The sequence below is a fragment of the Lepidochelys kempii genome, chromosome 2, assembly GCF_965140265.1.
Source record: "Lepidochelys kempii isolate rLepKem1 chromosome 2, rLepKem1.hap2, whole genome shotgun sequence".
Classification (NCBI taxonomy): Eukaryota; Metazoa; Chordata; order Testudines; family Cheloniidae; genus Lepidochelys; species Lepidochelys kempii.
The window spans coordinates 43425769-43446178 of NC_133257.1; the positions used below are offsets into that span (position 1 = coordinate 43425769).

The window sequence follows — 20410 nt, forward strand, 5'->3', positions numbered from 1 at the left end:
AAGAATATTCGAGGTCTCAAAAGCAAAAGGTAAAAAGTTTGTCTCAAGTGATCCATATTCATCAGTTTTAGCATTTAGTCTTTTGCAAGGTGAAACGTCTGTCATAGGAGAAAATAGTTACGGTATACCAACTGTATTGAGAGCGATCTGTCCCAGAAGACAGACAGTACAATTTCTTTTAGATTTGTCATTAAATACTTGCACATGATTGGATAGGTCAATTATGCCACATGCACTACCAATAAGTGTCAACAGGAAAAAATAAAGCCATTGCCAGCAAGATGTTTCTGTACTCAAAGTACAACGTTAAAATTTTATATAATACACTGCACGCACCCCTTTTCCCCATCAAATAAAAAAACCTTTATAATCTCATCACTTTCAAAAGTAGAATCACACATGCATTTAATTGTACTGATGTCTAAAATATCACCAGTTCTAGTAACACATTTGAACAGCAATTAAGGTACTAAACAGTTCAGAAAAGTCTTTAAACATATTTGGCTGTACTGATAACGTAAAAAGAATGGTACTGTATACACATGCACTGCATGTTCCCTTAGCTTCCACTGCTTTACTAAAATTCAGTATTAAGAATATTCAACACACGATTAAACAGCTTAAAGATGAGGTATTATTTCAGTGAAATATTGCTTGTACAGTATTTAGACTTGGAAGGATTAGATTTTTATCAGTAAATGTAGGTAAACATTGACTTCACTGTACACACACAAACCAACAAAAAAATTTCCATCCATAATTGAAAACTTACAGATAGGCAAAGAAAGAAAAATGCTACCTAAGAACTTAGAGTTTGATTAAGGGTATTCAGTGAACATTTTGATATCTGATTTTGACAATTTGTGTTTTAACAGTTAAAGATTTAACTTTTTGAATCTTAAAATCTACTGTCAGTAAATAATGGTCTGACCCACCAATAATTTCTCACAACTGTGAACATTTTACTAGATAAAATTTTTAAAAAAATGCTTAAATATTTATATTATCCATCACAATAATCCAATCCTGCCAAGCCTACTTGAATTGAAATAAGCTCAATTTTTGCTACATCCTTATTCCAATGTACTTTGGAATCTATTTGCATATCAGTACAAGGGGATTTAGCAGTTTAACTGCCATTAGTAATAATAATTACACATTTAAAGTCTCCAAAACATGATTGCAGGATAGAAGAACTCTCTAAATGCATCTGCACACACGTATCGGTTTTGGTCAAAATACAGGGATTGTATAAAGTTAACATCGGTAATCAACATGTGGTTCACTGAAAATTTACAAATCTAGGACCTAATCTTGAAATTTTTATTCCTGTGAAGCCAAAGGGATATTTGACTGGACACTAATTACATGAGTAAGACAAGCTAGATTTGGTCCCTAAATATTTACTATTTATATTTTAATATGCAACAATGTGAGTAACTGGAAAAACCTAAAATGTCTATTAAACACTTGTTCTTTGTAACACTAGCTTTTGTTTCCTAATGATGGCAGCTGTCAGTTAGCTAAAAAAATTTATTTATTTTGGAGGAAGTGAAAGTGCTCTTTCAATGTATTAAATAATTAATGGGAGTGTTGCATCGTTTGGACAAAGCATCTTAATCATGACCTCTATCACCCTTGCTAATCCAGTCCTACATTTCTTCTAGACAATCATGCAAAATTGTGTCAAATTATGTGGTAGTTTGGAATCAGTCTGGATAAGTATGTTTTAGGCTGAGATCACCAATCTCATTTCACTTGTGATCTGACTAAATCTGAAACCAGAGATCTAAAGGTGAAAGGTTAGGAGTATTTTATTGCTCAATCTTCCATAACCTTCTATAATCTTTTCAGATAATATTTTTGTTCATTGAGGGCTCACAGGGGGAAGGAGGAAGTAAGCCAGAACAAAAACAACAACTTGCCATGTAAATTTATCAGTCTTTCTGGGCTGGTGGAGTCAATGGTTGTGAACAAAATGGCTGGCACGACGCTAGCTGTGCCATTCACAGCAGCAGCACCTTTCAAGGAGGTTGCTAGGATCTTTTCCTGCTGAAAATAAGATACAATTGAAACTCTATAGACCAGAGGAAATGGATTAAAAATCTTCACAAAAATAAACACAAGTTGAAAGATTTTGTTTAATAAAGCTTTCAAGGCACATATTTCAAATGGATTGCAATTTCTACAGTAAAACAGATGTGATTTTTCAGTATGTTCTCCCACCCTCACAACCAGGAGTTTTTATTCATTTAGTAGGCTTGTAATGCTAGTGACCTAAGCTGGAAAGCAAGTTAGGGCATAACTGCATCTTACTTGTATGAAAAGCCCTATTTAATCCTTCCCGGGAACACCATAGAACCTGTGTTCTACACAAAAAGTGGGAAATAGAATAGACCTTTAGTAGATGACACTTTTTTTGGCTACTTCATAAGCAGGTCAGCAACTGGATTGGATGTTCAAACCAAAGTTTTGATTTTTAGGTTAATTATTTAAATATTTTTGCCTTTTAACAGGATTACAATGGCTACATTTTCCCATAGTTACAAGAGATTCTTTTTCTGTTTTCTTTAGCCTGATAACCCAATGCTGCTGTGATATAATTTTTTCTAATATATATAATATATATATATAAAAAATAATGAACACATTAAAAATCCTCCTAATTTTGATTCTCCTAAAGCAGAATCAACGGAAGTAGCATCACTACTTAAAAAGAATGACAACACTTAACAATATTATATCACGGTTCAAACAAGAGCTAACATATCTATTCAAATGTATAAAGGCCAATGTGCTACAGCTGGGATTTATTTTCAGATGTGTAGAATGGCCATTAGCTGTATTTTTCTATACATATGTATTCTATGTGTATGTATTCACGCTACGTACTAGTAAGTACTATATACACACAGCACTGCAGTAAAACACAATAGGCAGTCCATTGCAGGGTAATTAAAATATTGCACATTGAATGCTGTTATAAGGCATGAGGCCATTGGCTAAGTGACTTCAGCCACCAAGGAGTGCAACAGTCACCCTGAAATTCACTACCTGGAATGCCTTATTGCTATTATGAAATGAAATTCATTAATATTTAGGCTCATGCGTTTACTAGGAATGAGACATAAGTATGACATCCCTGACAGTCAGTCAATCATAATGAACTCCAACTGCATCTGGAGTTCTACAATTATTTCAAAATATTAAATACATCTACATTCATTCTATCACATACAGAAAAGACCACTAAAAAGGTTCCCACAGCTTGCAGTAGCTGAAGATAATGCATTAGTTTACTGTAGTGACTGAAAAGTCTGAAAAATGTTCAGTGCAGTATACACAAGTGCATGTGTGTATAAACACACAAAGAGTGCACATTGTGAGTAGACTTTATATATAATACACACAAACACCCACACCCATTCTTACTATAATGGATGTGTCAAGGCTACATCTGATATAAGGCTACTTACTGTACCCTGTCACTCAATTATACTAAAAACCATTTTTCCTTCAGATCACTGAGCCCATTATTATTTTGTTTAATGGATTTATCTGAGCCATGGTTTCAAATAAAGTGGATAATTTAAAACATTGTCAAGGTTTTCAGGTCTCAAAAATTAGCACATCTAGAAATGAAAACTGGACTACAGATATGACAACATCGGCAACAATAAAGAATTTTGAAAAAAAGATCACTCCAGAGTTGTTTGATAATGCAGCACTGTTAGTATAACAATAAATAAACCTACGTGCAGAGGACATGGTAAGCATACCCCTGCACCATATTCTTGCTGTATATGCTCACTTCATAGAAGTTGAATTCTTTGGATTTACATTTTTCCAGCAGACACAGCGGGAATGGTTTTGCAGACCTCATGCAAGATGTCCCTTACTTTTGGGGTGTTTTGTTTCAGGACTCCAAGATCAGGCCAAAAATAGGAGGCAAACAAACATCTATTATAGCAGAAGCACAGCAAGTTGCAACAAAATAAACTGCATAAATGGAGAATTCATTAAGAACACTGACTAGAGTGATGTGGGAAAGGAGTAAAGTTAGGGGGCAAAATATTTTCTAAAATTTTGAAAAAATACCATGACAGTATACTCTTAATTCATTATATGCAGATATTTAAAAAATAGTTATCAACTGTTTTAACATGACTTCATTGTGTGTGGGGGTTTTAAATAAAATTGTGGCTGTATTTTACCAAGACTAACTACATAATAACTATTAAAATGAATAAGTATATATTATCTAATGTGGACAAATCCCAAAGACTTGCTCAGTCCAAACTAAAATCCTGATCCTGCCAACTTGTCCATGTAGGTGGACCCCTTTGTCCGTGCACTGAAGTCAAATTTATGGGTGGTTTGCCTAAATAAAATCTTCAGGATTTGGCTCATACAAAAATGTTACACCTACACCCAGAAAATGTTTGAATGTGTGTGTGTGTGTAATAGTAATGCACATAGTTAAAGACAGTCCTATTAACAGAAAATCAAAGTATTTGCATGGACTCTTACTTGGGACACTGATGATTTCAAATGCCAGAAAATGAAAGCTGTATAACAACTTGAATTTAAATCATCCCCAAATGTCTGAATGTAATTTTTCTGTAGTTTCCAAAATAGGTCCATCTAAAAGTTATTTAATTATTTGTTGTAATATTTAAGTTAGACATTTTATTTCCATGAAAATTAGGATGATTCAAAATAGGAAAAACTGGAAAGACAAATGTAAGAATTACGGAAGATGGTCACACTTTGTAGACTGCAAAATTGACTAGTGCTCACATTTCCTTAGAGGGTGGTACTCTTGCTTGTTGAGTTGTAGTCCAGACTTCCAGTTTGGTAAACTAACAGAATAAGCATTCTGCATGTTCCCACTTCGATCTGTAAAAAAGCCACTTTTAAAATAGGAACTCCTATTAATTCCATACATGGTCAATCTTCAAAAAGAAGTCTCCATGATTTTTCAAGATTGGAAGGATATCACAGTGTTGATTTTATACACAAAGTAGGATCTGTTCCAGTATACCCGAGTAAAATAATTCACATATGGAGAATAGTTCATTTTGATCTCGTGACAAAATCGTCCATATTTAGAGTAGGCATAACTGTCACCTTCATCACAAACCACCTATCAGAGGAGAAGAAATTTGTTAAGAGAAATCTCATCACAGAACATATAATTAATCTTTCATTTCTATATTATACAATTCCAATAGAGATAACATAAATATACATAAATGGCTGAAAACATTTTCCCCTATACTTTTTTTTTTAAACTTAATGCTTGTGAATTGATTAATGCCAGTGCTAGATTAATAGCCCTGAAAACAAAAATCCTCTATAAGATAGAAGTAGAAAGCATGAGCAGCGCAATGCAAAGTTATCCACATCACCCTGTCAACCAACTTCAAATCAGACCTGCAGGGAGCAATTCTGGGGATCAGAAAGAAATTCACTTTCCAAGACCAATTAACTCATTGACCCCCTTGCAGAGACTGAAAACATGGGTGTCAATTACCACAGCCATGAAGTTGATTCAAACCAGCCTAAAGCTTCACATCTCATTATCCGTTTCTTAAGCCATCTAGCCTTCCCTTTTCTTCTTTAATACAGCCCTGTTTAACACACACATCTATAGCACTGACTAATACTGAGCAAAGAGTTACAGAGACCCGCTGTCTTTCCTGTTAATTTGGTGATAAGAGAAATGAACCCCTCACTCTCAAGTTATCGACATAAAGTTAATTAGAAATAACTGTTGACTAAGCCCATGTCTACACTACAAAATTATGTCAACTTAAGTCAGCACACAGTCACAGCAGTTATTAAAATTGCTTGTGTGCACACACTTGGCACCTTGTGTTGGAGGTGTGCATCCTCACCAGGAACACCTGCATTGATTATACTGTCAGTGTGGGGCATTGTAGGATGGCTCCTGGAAGCCAGAAACAGTGTAGACACTACGTTGCTTACACTGACTGACACTGCGTTGACCTAATTACACTGACTATGACTCTACACTGCTCAGAGAGGTGGTGTTACTGGTGTAGAGGCACTTATGTTGGCGGAGCCAAATTTAAATGAATACACTTCCACAGCTAGGTCGATGAAAGCAGCTTACGTTGACCTAACCGTGTAGGCCGGAGACTGAAACTATCACTAGTTTTTAAATATTAAACACAAAACTTTGAGCTATACTTGTATACTTATTAGCTATGAGAATAGGCTATCACAACTTTTTAAATACATGGTTCTAGCATGATTTATTCCTATTACGTTGGCCAGTCAAGCCATTTCAAATAGTTTTCTGCTGCATAAAATGTTTAAACTGAGTCTTCAGCATAATATAGACCTGTAAATATACAGCAGGTCAGAGAATTTAAGGGGGGTAAGGTAAAGGGAAATAAAAAGTACAACTCTGCAGAGAACTTCCCCTTTCTCTTCTTGCTTGCAATAGACAGACCTGGATTAGGTAAATCAAACCTGAACGTACAACCTCAGACAATTTAAAAACAATCTAAAAAGTTTAACAGGGCCACTGATAAATGTTGGATTCTTCATTTTGCACAATTCTATGATTTTTTTGCATTCTCGCTCACAAACGCACCATAAATCAAACAACCCTGCTTGTTCTCTGGCCACCTGGTCAAGAAATCATTGAGTCGTTTTATTACTTCATGTATTTGCATTCCTGACAATGAAGAGTTTATAGTCAAAGAATAAAAAAAAGTGAATACAAGACAAGATGTCTGATAACAGTTTAGATAAGGGAAGATGTGGAAATCATTGATAGAGAAGGTCCTGCAAAAGGACTGCTGAAGAAATGGGATTTAGGAAAAGATTTGAAAAAGAAAGGTGCTTGACAGATGAACACAAGAGGGTTGTAAACAAGCAGACGGTGAAGGTGTGCAGCTGAAATCTGGTCTATAGTTAAAAGTCAAGCCAACCTAAACACTGCGGTAGACACAATTATGTCAATAGAATAATTATTTTGCCAACCTAGCTACCGCTGCTTGGGGAGGTGGATTACCTACACTGATGGAAAAGCCCCTTCCCCATTTCCGTAGGAAGTACCTACACTATGGTGCTACCACACTGTAGCTGTAGACATGGCCTGAGAGCCAGAAGAGAAGAAAGAACAATTAGGGGAAAGGATTAGGTGGGATGTAGGGAGCCAGACAGGAAGTAAGAGAAAATGGAAACAGAGATGAAGATGGGGGCAAGATCACATAGAAACTTGAAAGTGAGGGTAAGAAGCTTGCATCTGATGAAGTAAGTGAGGAAGCAAATGAAGAGATTCAGAAAGGAACAACATGGTAGCCGGACGCCAGTGCTAAGAGAGGAAACAGATTGCAGCAGTTGTGTTTTTGCAGGAGCAGAGGAGAAAAGCACATTAATCAAGGCAAAAAATGACAAAGGCATGGACAGTGGTTTTACAGTGAAGGAAAGGAAGGATTTTGGTGTTATTAAAAATGAAGAGCAGGACTTCGCAAAAGAGAGGAGAAGAAGTGGGAAATGATGAGAGAAAAATCAAAGATGACCCCAGAATATGAAGCCTGGGAGACAGGGAGGACAATGATTTTGTCACTGATAGAGAAGGAAAGGATTAGAACGACAGATAAAACTATAAGTGTTGGGGAGAATGAATTTGAAATGTCTGAGTAGCTCAAAAAATAAGAATGGCCATACTTGGTCCAATCAATGGTTCATCTAGCCCAGTATCCTGTCTTCTGATAGCAACCAGTGCCAGATGCTTCTGAGGGAACAAACAGAACAGGGCAATTATTAATAGTCGATCCCTCAAGGTCAAGGATAATCTCTTTCACAGGTTTTATTTTTTAATGGGTTGTTTGGTATCCAATCCTTGAGCCGCAGGCTCATTAGCAGACATTGCAGATAGTGTTGGAAGTCAGGGTTGGGCCACAATTGCTGCATGACAGTCATCTATCCTTTCTTTTCTGGCATTTTTCTGCCACCAGGGCAAGGTGACTTTCCTCAAAAATGGATGTTCCTTCATGGACAAATCTTTGCCAGTTATTCCTATCCTGGGCTACTGCCTCACAGTATGTGGTGTCAATGCCACACCATCTTGAGGATGTCTCTAATGCGTTTCTTTTGGCCTCCCCATTTCCTTTCTCCTTTGGTAAAGTAAGTTGGGCGTACGGCAATTATTCTGATAAGTATACATCAGGCATGCGAACACAATGCCGGCTCCACCTCAGCTGGTCCTGGATAATCAGGGCTTCAATGCTGAAGATACTGTGCCTCTGTGAGGATGCTGACATTAGCGCAGCGATCCTCCCACTTTATGTTGAGGATCTTCTAAAGAAAGGGCTGGTACTGGCGTTTCAGGTGTTTTCTATAAGTCATGCAAGTTTCACAGACATAGATGAGAGTTAGGATTACCACTGCTTTATAAACTAAAAATCTTGTGCGTGTTCTGATGTCGTGACTGTTGAACACCTGGTGAGACAGTCTGCCAAAGGCAAGGCTGGCACGGCGGATTCTGTGCTGAATCTTGATGTCTATGTCTGCTCTCAGAGAGAGGGCTGCCAAGATAAACAAACTGTTCTACATTTTCCAGTTCTTCTCTGTCAATGTAGATCTTCATTGCTGGGTCTGATGATTGACCAGGACCTGGCTGGTGAAGAACTTTTGTTTTGCTGATGTTCAGAGTAAGCCCTAGGCTTTTGTAAGCTTCAGAGGAGCAATTAAGGGCTGTTTGTAGATCCTCCTTTGAGTGTGAAACTACAGCATAATCCTCTGCATATTGGAGTTTGGTTATTGTTGCTGATATTACTTTAGTTCTGTCTTGGAGACAAAAAAGGTTGAAGAGGTTGCCATCGGTCTCATATTGGATGCCAATGCCTTGTGGTAGATGGCACGGGGTTAATGTTTTCACAGTTGCTAAGAAAATGGAGAAGAGGGTGGGTGCCAGTACACAACCTTGTTTTATGCCAGTTCGGATAACACAGGGCTCAGAGGTAGAGCCACTGCATACCATGGAGGCAGTCATATGGTCCTGGAGGAGTCTCAGAATGGTGATAAATTTGCTTGGGCAGCCAACTTTGACATGATTTTCCACAGAGCGTCATGGTTAATAGAGTTGAAGGCTTTGGTCAGATGGCGAAAAGGCCATATACAGCTCCTTGTGTTGTTCTTGATATTTTTTCTGGATCTGCGTGGCTGCAAAAATCATGTTCATGGTGCCTCATGACAGCCTGAAGCCATATTGGGATTTTAGAAGTACTTCCTCTGCAAGAGGGAGCAGGGATTCAGTACAATTGTAGCAAGAATCTTCCCAGCATTGGAGAGGAGGGCAATGCCTCAATAGTTGCCACAGTTGACCCTATCTCTCTTTTTGAAAATAGTGAGTGATCCATCCCTGATAGTCTAGTTCCAGCTTCTGGCAGTCAGAGATTTAGGGACATCCAGAGCATGGGGTTGCATCCCTGACCATGTTGGCTAATAGCCATTGATAGACTTATCCTCCATGACCTTATCTAATTCTTTTTCAAACCCAGTTATACCTTTGGCCTTCAAAACATCCCCTCACCATGAGTTCTACAGGTTGACTATGTGTTGCGAGAAGTAATTCTTTATATTTGTTTTCAAACCTGCTGCCTATTAATTTCATTGGGTGACCTCTTATACCATTTTAGGGGTTAAATAACACTTCTCTATTCACAAAAAGAAAAGGAGTACTTGTGGTACCTTAGAGACTAACCAATTTATTTGAGCATAAGCTTTTGTGAGCTACAACTCACTTCATCGGATGCATCTTTTTGCGAATACAGACTAACACGGCTGTTACTCTGAAACGTCTCTATTCACTTTCTCCACACCATTCATTCCTCATACAATCAGCCTTTCTGCAGCCTCTGGCAGTTCATCACACGGTGTTGTTCACACTTTTGTAAGACTTCTCTGGAGTGAATGGGGAAGCAATATGATGGGTTTTAATCATTTCTCTAAATAGACCCAGAGAGCTGTATTAGGCAGTTGTCCTCATCTCTGACAGTTCTCACATGCAGAATTTAAGAGAGACCAATTTAGTCTCTGCCTCCTCTTCAATCTTTCTAGGAAATCGCTTGGTGAGATGCCATGTGCGCGGCTGGCATCAATGAGTGAATGACACTCAGCTTCCTTCCTTCTTCTCAACAAACAGAATTAACAGTTACAAAGATCTCTTAGTGATTAGTACCGAGATGAAGTGTGTCTGGCTTAAACTGAAACCCGTGAGACTGAAGTAATATACTTCAAAAACGCCAGTGATGCTAATTTTTCTCTTTATTCAAAGTAGTATGAAGTCTCAGTCTTACTGGACTAATTGCAAAGCTTGGACACCCGGGCAGCAAGAGTGGCAAGAAATGCTTGCTTTCACTGCCAGCTTGTCAGTAAACTATGTCCTTTCCTCTCAAAGATGCATGCACAGTGATCCACGCATTTGTATCTTCTGAGTCAAAGCCTGATCCTTTCCCAAGCAAGTTGTAAGACTCACTTTTTGGAAAGACTTCTCACGGAAGCTGAAGACATGAATAGCCACTAACTCCACCCCCATCACAAAATAAAACCAAAACCAAGCCCTACCAACAGAGTAAGCAAGAGTTACTAAACCTGGAAAAGGCAAAAAGCAGAATCCAGTATGAAGAGGTCTAAGCAGATCTTAATTCCCTGTTTGGTGCTCATCTTGCACAGTGGTATTGAAGGGCTTGTTTACCTAAAACGTTGTAACTACCACATTTTAAAAATCTACCGTAGACAGAATAAGTTTTTTGTAATACGTTAGCTGGTAGAGGTGACCAAGCTAATGCATTACAATACAACTTTGCTCTGTCTGCACTAGGGTTTTAAAAATACACCTTATGTCATAATCAAGATAAGCCTAAGAGGACATACTCTACAGAACCCTTTCATAAACTTTGCTAGTTATTTTAGATATAAAAATCATTTAATTGTATAGGCTTAGATATTTAATGACTGATGGAGAAGCAACACAATTAGGTGCCAACATATCAGAAGGGATTACTCAGCAGGGTTAAGGAACAACCTGGGGGAAAGATCATATGTTTCAAAACATTCAAAAAGAAGGGAGTTCTCAAAACAAAAGCTTAACATTCACTAAGATATTTATCAATTCCAGACTGCACGCCAACTGTAACCGGCAAAACAAGTATTCCTGTGGCAATTTAATTTAATTTTTCTTTAAATTTAACCAATTACTTTATCCATTCAAACATTTGACTTTTTTCCAGGTGCTACTTACATGGCCATTAGCAATATCCAATAAGTCTTTAACCCTACATCCTTTCACAGGTCCAACCTCATTGCAAATTGAATCCTCTATAATTAGGTAGGTGGCTTTATAGGATGTGAGTATCTTATAAATATCCTCGGCAGACCTTTTTGAATAGATCTGATAAACCTGTAGATTAGAAAATATTTACTCCGAATTAAAACCATGGAAAATTAAATGCATATTAAATACACTGGGTAATTGGAATAAGAAGTTACATATACATCAAATTATAAAAGGCAGTTATTTAAAAAATATAATTGTATACATTTGCTACTCAATACATTTCCAGAAATATCTAAGGGTAAAATATTTTTTTGTCGGTGAAATGGATTTCTGGAGACTAGTCATAAGGTTTAAAGTCTCTGATACACTAGACATTTGTCGAGAGTATTTAGCAACCATGGATTACAAGCACTGGTATATGATTCTACAGGATTTCATGAATAATGCTTCAGGCTTCTGTGACTGGTTTTCAAGATAAGGAGGAGGAATCTTAAAAGATAAGACTCAGTGTCAGTCCTTTAGTGGGCGAGTATTTTTAACTTATGACAACTGTCGAAAGCCAAAGCTCCATAGCTGATAAGACCATGGGGAGCTGAATGGGAAACATTGTAGACTCTGCTATAATTGAGGTCTTGGGCTGTTAACCTAGTAAAATTGCCATAAGAGGTTGGGAAATCCTGCTTTAACAGCCTTTCCTTCAAGAGCAGAACTTTGAAAATCTATTTCCACTCTGCTCCCAGCTCTGCCCATCCTCCCAACTCAAATACGCTTAATTCCTTCATCTTCCCAGTTGGGCTGAATATTCTTCTAATGAAGGAGAAGACATATGGTTCACTCTGGAATCCATCACATGCTTCTGAAGTCAGCTGGTGAGTTCCTAGAGAGTGATGAGACACTACTACTCTCCTACTATACTTTTGCACAGAGGTGGGCAAACTACGGCCCGTGGGCCACATCCGGCCCGCAGGATCGTCCTGCCCGGCCCCTGAGCTCCTGGCTGGGGAGGCTAGCCCCCTGCCCCACAGCCACACCACCGCGCTGCCAGCGCTCTGGGCGGCAAGGCTGTGCGCTCCTGCAGGGCAGCGCGGCAGTATGTCTGGCTATAGCCAGGCGGCGCAGCTGCCAGACATGCTGCTCTGAGCAGCATGGTAAGGGGGTCGGGGGCTTTGATAAGGGGCATGGGGTCCTGGGGGGCAGTCAGAGGACAGGGGGCAGTTGGATGGGGCAGAGGTTCCTGGAGGATGACGACAGGGAGCGGGGGGGGTTGGATAGGGGGTGGGGTCCTGGGGGGGGGGCAGGGGCATGGATAGGGGTATGGGCAGTCAGGGGACGGGGGCTGGGGGGTTGGATAGCAGGTGGGATCCCAGGGGGGCGGGAAGTGGGAGGGGGTCGGATAGGGGGTGGAGGCCAGGCTGTTTGGGGAGGCACAGCCTTCCCTACCCAGCTCTCCATACAGTTTTGCAACCTCGATGTGGCTCTCGGGCCAAAAATTTTGCCCACCCCTGCTTTTGCATCACCCTCAGACAGGGAATGATCTCAATTTCCTTGTAGAGTAGTCCCTGTGGTAATAGCAGGTGATCGGGCAAGTCCTTCTAAACAAAAAACTTGGAACACTTTTTTACCTTTCATGGCTTCATTGATATTCTGCACCAGCTACTGACCACTACTACGGAAGTGCTCTGCTAAAAACTTTGGAAACGTCTGCTTAGATTCTGTTTTTTGATGTCAGGAAAAAACAACTCATTGGAGATCAACAGGCAAGAGGGGAATGGAAGGAAAAATAAGCCAAAGGGCATCTAAAATCATAATGTGAGGCAGTCGATTCCTGTTCAGAAAATACCACTGCTGGAAAATGCAGTTTCTAAAGTTGTGCTGAGACTCAGGCCTGGTCTACATCAAAAAACTTAGGTCGACCTAGCTACATCACTCTCAGGTGTGAAAATTTCACACCCCTCAGAGACATGGTGTAGACACCAGTAGGTCGACAGAAGAATTCTGAACTGTCACCTCACAGGGGGGTGGATTTACTATAGTGACGGAAAAACCTCTGCTGTCGCTGTAGTAAGGGTCTACACTACAGTGGCATAGCTGTAGCCGTGCTGCTTTGCCATTTGCAGTGTAAACATACCCTCAGAATTTACCGATAGTGAGAAGACAGAAGGTAATAGTGTCAAGGCGTTAAACCCAGTAAAATAAGAAATTATCTCTCCTCAATCAATAACTCTTAACTCTCCAATTTATTTTTTTGTTGTATTCTCAAACAAGACTGTCTGGCAACAAAATGATTTCTAGTGTCATTCAGGCCTACCGATGTTTCACTGTTCCGAAGCCAATTGTTTATATAGTATCCTTGGGGTCCTGGAATACAACACAATTCCAACACGGATGGTCAAAGTAGATGTCAGTTCTTCTCCATGGTTCAGTTAAGTAGCAAAACATCCTATAATCTCTTCATTGAAAGATGTTTGTCTCAGACTCCAGTGATCCAGGTCTATACCTGCCCATGAGTTCAACTGGTAGCCCAGAACCATGTCATAACCCAGAAAGTTAGCTCTTCACTTCTGCATTTTTGTAATGATCCAAAAAACCTCTCTTGCAATCAAGGGAAATTAATTCATGGGACACAGAGATGAATACATAAATGAGGACACACTATACTACAATACTAGAAATTGTGCTAAATTCAGTGACTTTACTGGGTCTGAATATTAAATGATTCTACATGGGGAAAAATTATAATCCTACATAAAGAAAAGGAGTACTTGTGGCACCTTAGAGACGAACAAATTTATTTGAGCATAAGCTTTCGTGAGCTACAGCTGTAGCTTACGAAAGCTTATGCTCAAATAAATTTGTTCGTCTCTAAGGTGCCACAAGTACTCCTTTTCTTTTTGCGAATACAGACTAACACGGCTGCTACTCTGAATCCTACATAGGTGCAGAAAAAATTAAAATCACTATAATCTAAATTAAATGGGTCCCAAGAATTTGGCCTACCTTGAATTTACCAAATAACCAGAGAGACCACATACATATACACACACACACTATCAGTATACAAAGAGTGGGATTTTTACTGTTTTGAAATGAGTTAATATTATTTTGCACTCCTATGTACCCATTTATGGGAGGACTTTTGAGCAATTATACCAGTGGGGTCCAACTTGATGCACAGAGGGTTATTTTGACTCTTCCCTCTTCCTCATCCCACACATCCAGGCATTATGCAAGTCCTGCAACTTCTTTTAAGCATTCCTCTTAATATGCCCAAGATCTGTCCTTTTCTTTCCATCTCCACAGCCAAATCTCTCATTCTGGACCTCATTATATCCTGCTTGACTACTGCAACATCCTCCTCTCTGGTTTCTCAAACATATACATTGCTCTTCAATCCAGACAAAATGCAGTCACTAAATTTATCTTTCTTGCCCACTAATATGATCGTGCTTTTTCAATCTCTCTTCTTGTTCTCCAGCCACTCTTATGTCAAACTTAAGGTTTCTGACACCACCTTCACAGCTCCATAAAACTCTGTCCCTCTTTACTTATCTTACTTTGTCATACTTCACATTGGCCACCGATGCCCTTCAATCAGTGTTCCCAGCCTTGTCCACCCATTTGCCAGCTTCTCATACAATCACTTTGTGCCTTCTTCCACAAAGTCTTCTATGCATGGCAAAACCTCCCTGAGCTCAGCAAGTCCACAACTCTCCCATCATGTCCCTCTTAAAACCCACTTCTGCCATGTTGCTTATGGTGAATCATGCTGCATGTATATAATCTATTATTGTTACCCTTCCCCAACCTCTGGCTACTTGTCTATCCTTAGAATATAAACTCCATTGTTCTTTAATGTCTATAAAGCACCTACCACATGGTGGGCACTGGCATAAATAAAGTAATAAAAATTCCTCACCCCAGGTGGTCCGGGAAACAAGGGACATGGAGACCTGAACTTGGATCCCATGTTGGAACTCCAACTCCACAAGACCGTCAGGTGCCCTTCACTTATCTTCTTTGGCATGTATAATTTTCAGTGCTCCTACACATATCAAGCACCTCAACTCATTTTCCACATAACGAATGAAGAATGAATCACTGATACCACAATACATTTTTGGAATCAGATACTCACATTCTCATTTCTTCGTAGAAGATCATCATCATCATATAAAGGTAGACTTGTCACCATCCATCCAGTACACAGCTTAATCATACCCATTAGCTGTGGACTTCCAGCAAACACAGCAGCAACAGGAGCCTGTCTTCTGCAAAAAACAATATCACTTCATGCATTTGAGTACAAGGACATATTTTCTAAAACAATATTTTATATCAATTCTAACACCTAAGTGAATCTTATAACCTGCTAAGGTAAAAATTCCAGCTCATGAAGATACCATTATGCATCTAACTACACATTTAACTGAAACTACTCTTCTTGGCAATCAGCTATGAAGTGGCCTAGCAGCATGATCAAAGTCCTTTGCATTGCTAGGTGGAAGCCCAACCTTATTAGGAGCATGAGCTGATAAAGAAGGCCTCCTGATGAAGAGAGTGGAGAGAAGGGTTGGCTAACTGCCATTCATTTCTGCATTGTTTAATCCATGAAACAGCACTTGGTCCTGAAGGGACTGGGATCCTTGTCTTTGTGCTACTTGGCATTCTCCTCTCAGCCCAACACAGGAATGGGTGGAAGGCGAAGGAGGAAAAGAAAAGTGGCAATAACTATAGAAAAAATGGAAACCACAGAACAAGAAAAGAGATGCTACATATTTATATACACCTAGCAGAGCTTCTATAAAAGAAATAGAAATTTTTAAATAAAGATATTTTCTGAGTATAGCTTCTGAACTATGTCTCAGTTATTTTACCTACCTCTCAACAAAAAGCAATTAAAAGCTCCTGCAAGTCCCACCACATAACAAATATTTTTAAATAATCAGATTCATTTTATCATATGTTCTGCCCTGGCAAGGTTTTATTTTATTTGAAGATGTACTGGTAAAAGACATATATGTGTTTAGACATCTTGACTATCAAAAAAGGTCAGACAAATATTTAACAGGCTCTAGTTCAGTGGTGGACAACCTGCGGCCTGCGAGACAGTCAGTTTGTTTATATTAATCAACCGCAGGCATGTGCCTGCGGACGGTCAATGTAAACAAACTCTCTCATGGCCTGCCAGCGGAAGCCAATAAAGATATTCAGTTATGAACTGAAAAACTTCCATGTTCATTACAAATACAAACAACAGCTGTAAAAAGTGGTAGTCAGACTGCCCATTGTTGAGCATATCTCAAAGCAAGTCACCATGATTAATTATGTAATTGATGTGTAATATATGCAGGCTAATGCAAAAGTCATTAAGCACTTGGCATGGTTCCACTTGCTGCCATAAAGATCCACAGGGGTGACAAATATCCTACACTGCTATTAACAAAAAGAAGAAATTGGTTGGAACATCATAATTATCAGCCTAGTCTTTTCTGAAGACGTACAGTTAAAGTCACTAAACTATTTGAACATAGGGGGCCCAATTCTATCCTCAAAGGCACAAGTTCCAGAAGCATCAACAGAACAGATGTTGGACTGTGTGAGGGCCAAATAGGGCCTGTAGTTCTCACTGGGAGAGAGTTTACTTTTACAGATAAATTATTTTTTCTTCAAGTAAGATTCAGTTGTACTCTCAGTATTTGTTATGACTAAGGCTGCGAGTTTGTCACAGAGGTCACGGACTCCGTGACTTTCCATGACTTCTGCGGTGGCCTGTGCACCTGACTCAGGGTAGCCTCCGGCCACCATACCTCCAGCAGCAGAGTTTGGGTGTGGGAGGGGGCAGGGGGTTGGGATACGGGATAGGTGAGGCTGGCTCTGGGCGGCGCTTACCTGGGGGGCTCCCCAGAAGCAGCGACACCTGCCTCGCTCAGCTGCTAGGCGGAGGCCTGGCCAGGCAGCTCTGCATGCTGCCTCCGCCCAGAACGCTGGCTTCGCAGCTCACATTGGTCGGGAACTGCGGCCAATGGGAGCTGCTGGGGGTTGGGGGGGGTGCCTGCAGGTGGAGGCAGTGCGCAGAACTTACCCCCAGGTAAGCGCCGCCCAGAGCCAGCCTCACCTATCCCGTATCCCAACACCCGGGCCGCCCTCCCACAGCACCTGCGGGGGCCCCAGGCAGGCCCCCGCCCAAGTTTTAGTCATAGGTATTTTTAGTAAAAGTCAGGGACAGGTCACGGGCTATGAATTTTTGGTTCCTGTTCATGACCTGTCCGTGACCTTTACTAAAAATACCCATGACTAAAACATAGCCTTAGTTATGACCAACACAGCTAGCCATGGACAAGAATTGACATAGCCTCTTGGTCAAAGTGGAAGTTTTGAACCAACTACATTACATTACTGCTTTACTTAAATCTCTTATTTCCTACATCAGTAGGGTTGATTCTGCCAATTGCTGAGCACCCTGGCCCTGATACAGCTAAGAATGAAAGTGGTTATGCACCTTGCAGGATCAAGCCTGATATGTGTCTCCACCAATGTTTTTTGCAAATAGCTATCAGAAAATTAGCATGTAAAGAACTAAGAACATAACATTCACTAACTTAAGTCTTTTACTTGGTGATTAAGGTTGGTAACTAAATTATACGAAAGCAAGTCACACATAATGCAGGCGCTGCTTCTGCTCCCACTGAAATCAATGACAAGCTCCTACTGCTTTCAATGGAAGTAATATCAAGTCCACAATCCCTATCTTCTTTCCCTTCCCAAACCACATGATCAAGTATGGAGGGAAAACTTAGATTAATAAGTGGATTTTGATTAATAACTGTAGTCTGTAACCTATCATTTAAATCAGCTTCTGTACCAAATGACTGGAGGACAGCTGATGTGATGCCAATTTTTAAAAAGGGCTTTAGAGGTGATCCTGACAATTACAAGTCAATAAGCCTGACTTCAGTACTGGCCAAACTCCTTGAAACTATAGTAAAGAACAAAGTTGTCAGACACATAGATGAACATAATTTGTTGGGGGAGACTCAACATGGTTTTTGTAAAGGGAAATCATGCCTTACCAATCTACTAGAATTCTTTGAGGGGGTCAACAAATATGTGGACAAGGGGAATCCAGTTGATATGGTGTACTTAGATTTTTAGAAAGCCTTTGACAAGATCCCTCACCAAAGGCTCTTAGGCAAAGTAAGCTGTCATGGGATAAGAGGGAAGGTCCTCTTATGGAAGGTAACTGGTTAAAAGATAGGAAACAAAGTGTAGGAATAAATGGTCAGTTTCAGAATGGAGAGAGGTAAATAGTGGTGTCCCCCAGGGGTCTGTACTGGGACCAATCTATTCAACTTGTTCATAAATGATCTGGAAAAAGGGGTAAACAGTGAGGTGGCAAAATTTGCAGATGATACAAAATTGCTCAAGATGGATAAGTCACAGGCAGACTGCGAAGAGCTACAAAAGGATCTCTCCAACCTGGGTGACTGGGCAACAAAATGGCAGATGAAATTCAATGTTTATAAATGCAAAGTAACACACATTGGAAAACATAATCCCAACTATACGTATAAAATGATGGGGTCTAAATTGGCTGTTACCACTCAAGAAAGATCTTGGAGTCATTGTGAATAGTTCACTAAAAACATCCACTCAGTGTGCAGTGGCAGTCAAAAAAGCAAACAGAATGTTGGGAATCATTAGGAAAGGGATAGATAATACAACAGAAAATATATTGCCTCTATATAAATCCATGGTACACCCACATCTTGAATACTGCATGCAGATGTAGTCGCCCCATCTCAAAAAAAAGATATATTGGAATTGGAAAAGGTTCAGAAAAGGGCAACAAAAATAATTAGGGGTATGGAACGGCTGCCATATGAGAAGGAGATTAATAAGACTAGACTTTTCATTTTGGAAAAGAGATGACTAAGGGCGGATATGATTGAGGTCTATAAAATCATGACTGGTGTGGAGAAAGTAAATAAGGAAGTGTTATTTACTCTTCATAACACAAGAACTAGGTGTCATCAAATGAAATTAATAGCCAGCAGGTTTAAAACAAACAAAAGTATTTTTTCATACAATGCAGTGTCAACCTGTGGAACTCCTTGCCAGAGGATGTTGTGAAGACCAAGACTATGACAGCATTCAAAAAAAGAACTAGATAAGTTCATGGAGGATAGGTCTATCAATGGCTATTAGCTAGGATGCACAGGGATGGTGTCCCTAGCCTCTGTTTGCCAGAAGCTGGGAATGGGTAATAGGGGATGATCACTTGGTGATTACCTGTTCTGTTCATTCCCTCTAGGGCACCTGGCATTGGCCACTGTCGAAAGACAGGATACTGGGCTAGATGGACCTTTGGTCTGAGCCAGAATGGCCGTTCTTATGTCTTATGATAAAATATGCTATTATTACTCAAAACAAAAATGCCCTGAGCAAAAACAAATCAGAGACGCATCCAGGAATTCACACTTACTTTACCCACATCATTAGTTCTACTGTATCTGAGTCATAAAATTCTTGCAGTTCTGAAAGCTCCGTCATTATCCTAGGAAAATACTGAAGAAAATAAACAGAAGTTTATTACATACCAGGGTAAGCCCAATGGGATCTCTCATAAACATTGTAACTTTAAATATAGCAATAAGAGTAATCGGTAGTCTTTACAGTCACAAAAGAAATATCGCTACAGATGACCAATTAAAGTCTAATAAAACTGTTCTATATTTTGGTCCAAATTAACTCCAAAGGATTTACACCAGGAGTGAATCTGACCCCTTATATTAAAAAAAACAAACAAAACCACAAACTTTTTCCCTTTGGTTTTTGAGACAGTAACTTGAAGCATACAATAGGAAACTAAATCGCAGTTGTCCCTCTTCAGAGGGAAACAGTAGGTCTAACAATACCATTTAATTTAATCTAGTAATGCATTTTGTTGAAGTATCCTGCTGTTCCTCAAAATGACCTCAATGCAATTCTCCTCAGTATAAAATTATGGAAGTTTCTGAGAGAAAATTACTATAACATCTGGATCTTTTTAACATTTTGCAATGTTTTTCCCCATTACTTCAGTTCGGTTCT

General features: G+C 39.6%; 1 protein-coding gene across 4 annotated transcripts in view; it reads right to left on the reverse strand.

Moving 5' to 3' along the window:
- The window catches only part of DPY19L4 (dpy-19 like 4), a 52611-nt gene continuing 32201 nt past the window's right edge, over positions 1-20410 (reverse strand). For 3 of the 4 annotated variants that reach the window (XM_073330555.1, XM_073330556.1, XM_073330554.1), the window contains 4 exons: positions 19803-19885; positions 15456-15588; positions 11285-11443; positions 1-5146 (listed from right to left, as the gene is read on the reverse strand). In XM_073330555.1, the coding sequence (XP_073186656.1) occupies positions 4982-5146; positions 11285-11443; positions 15456-15588; positions 19803-19885 (540 nt within the window). In that variant the 3' untranslated portion in view covers positions 1-4981. Of the gene's footprint in view, positions 5147-11284; positions 11444-15236; positions 15589-19802; positions 19886-20410 lie in introns of those variants that run through there. The other variant, XR_012157131.1, reaches the window with a different exon arrangement.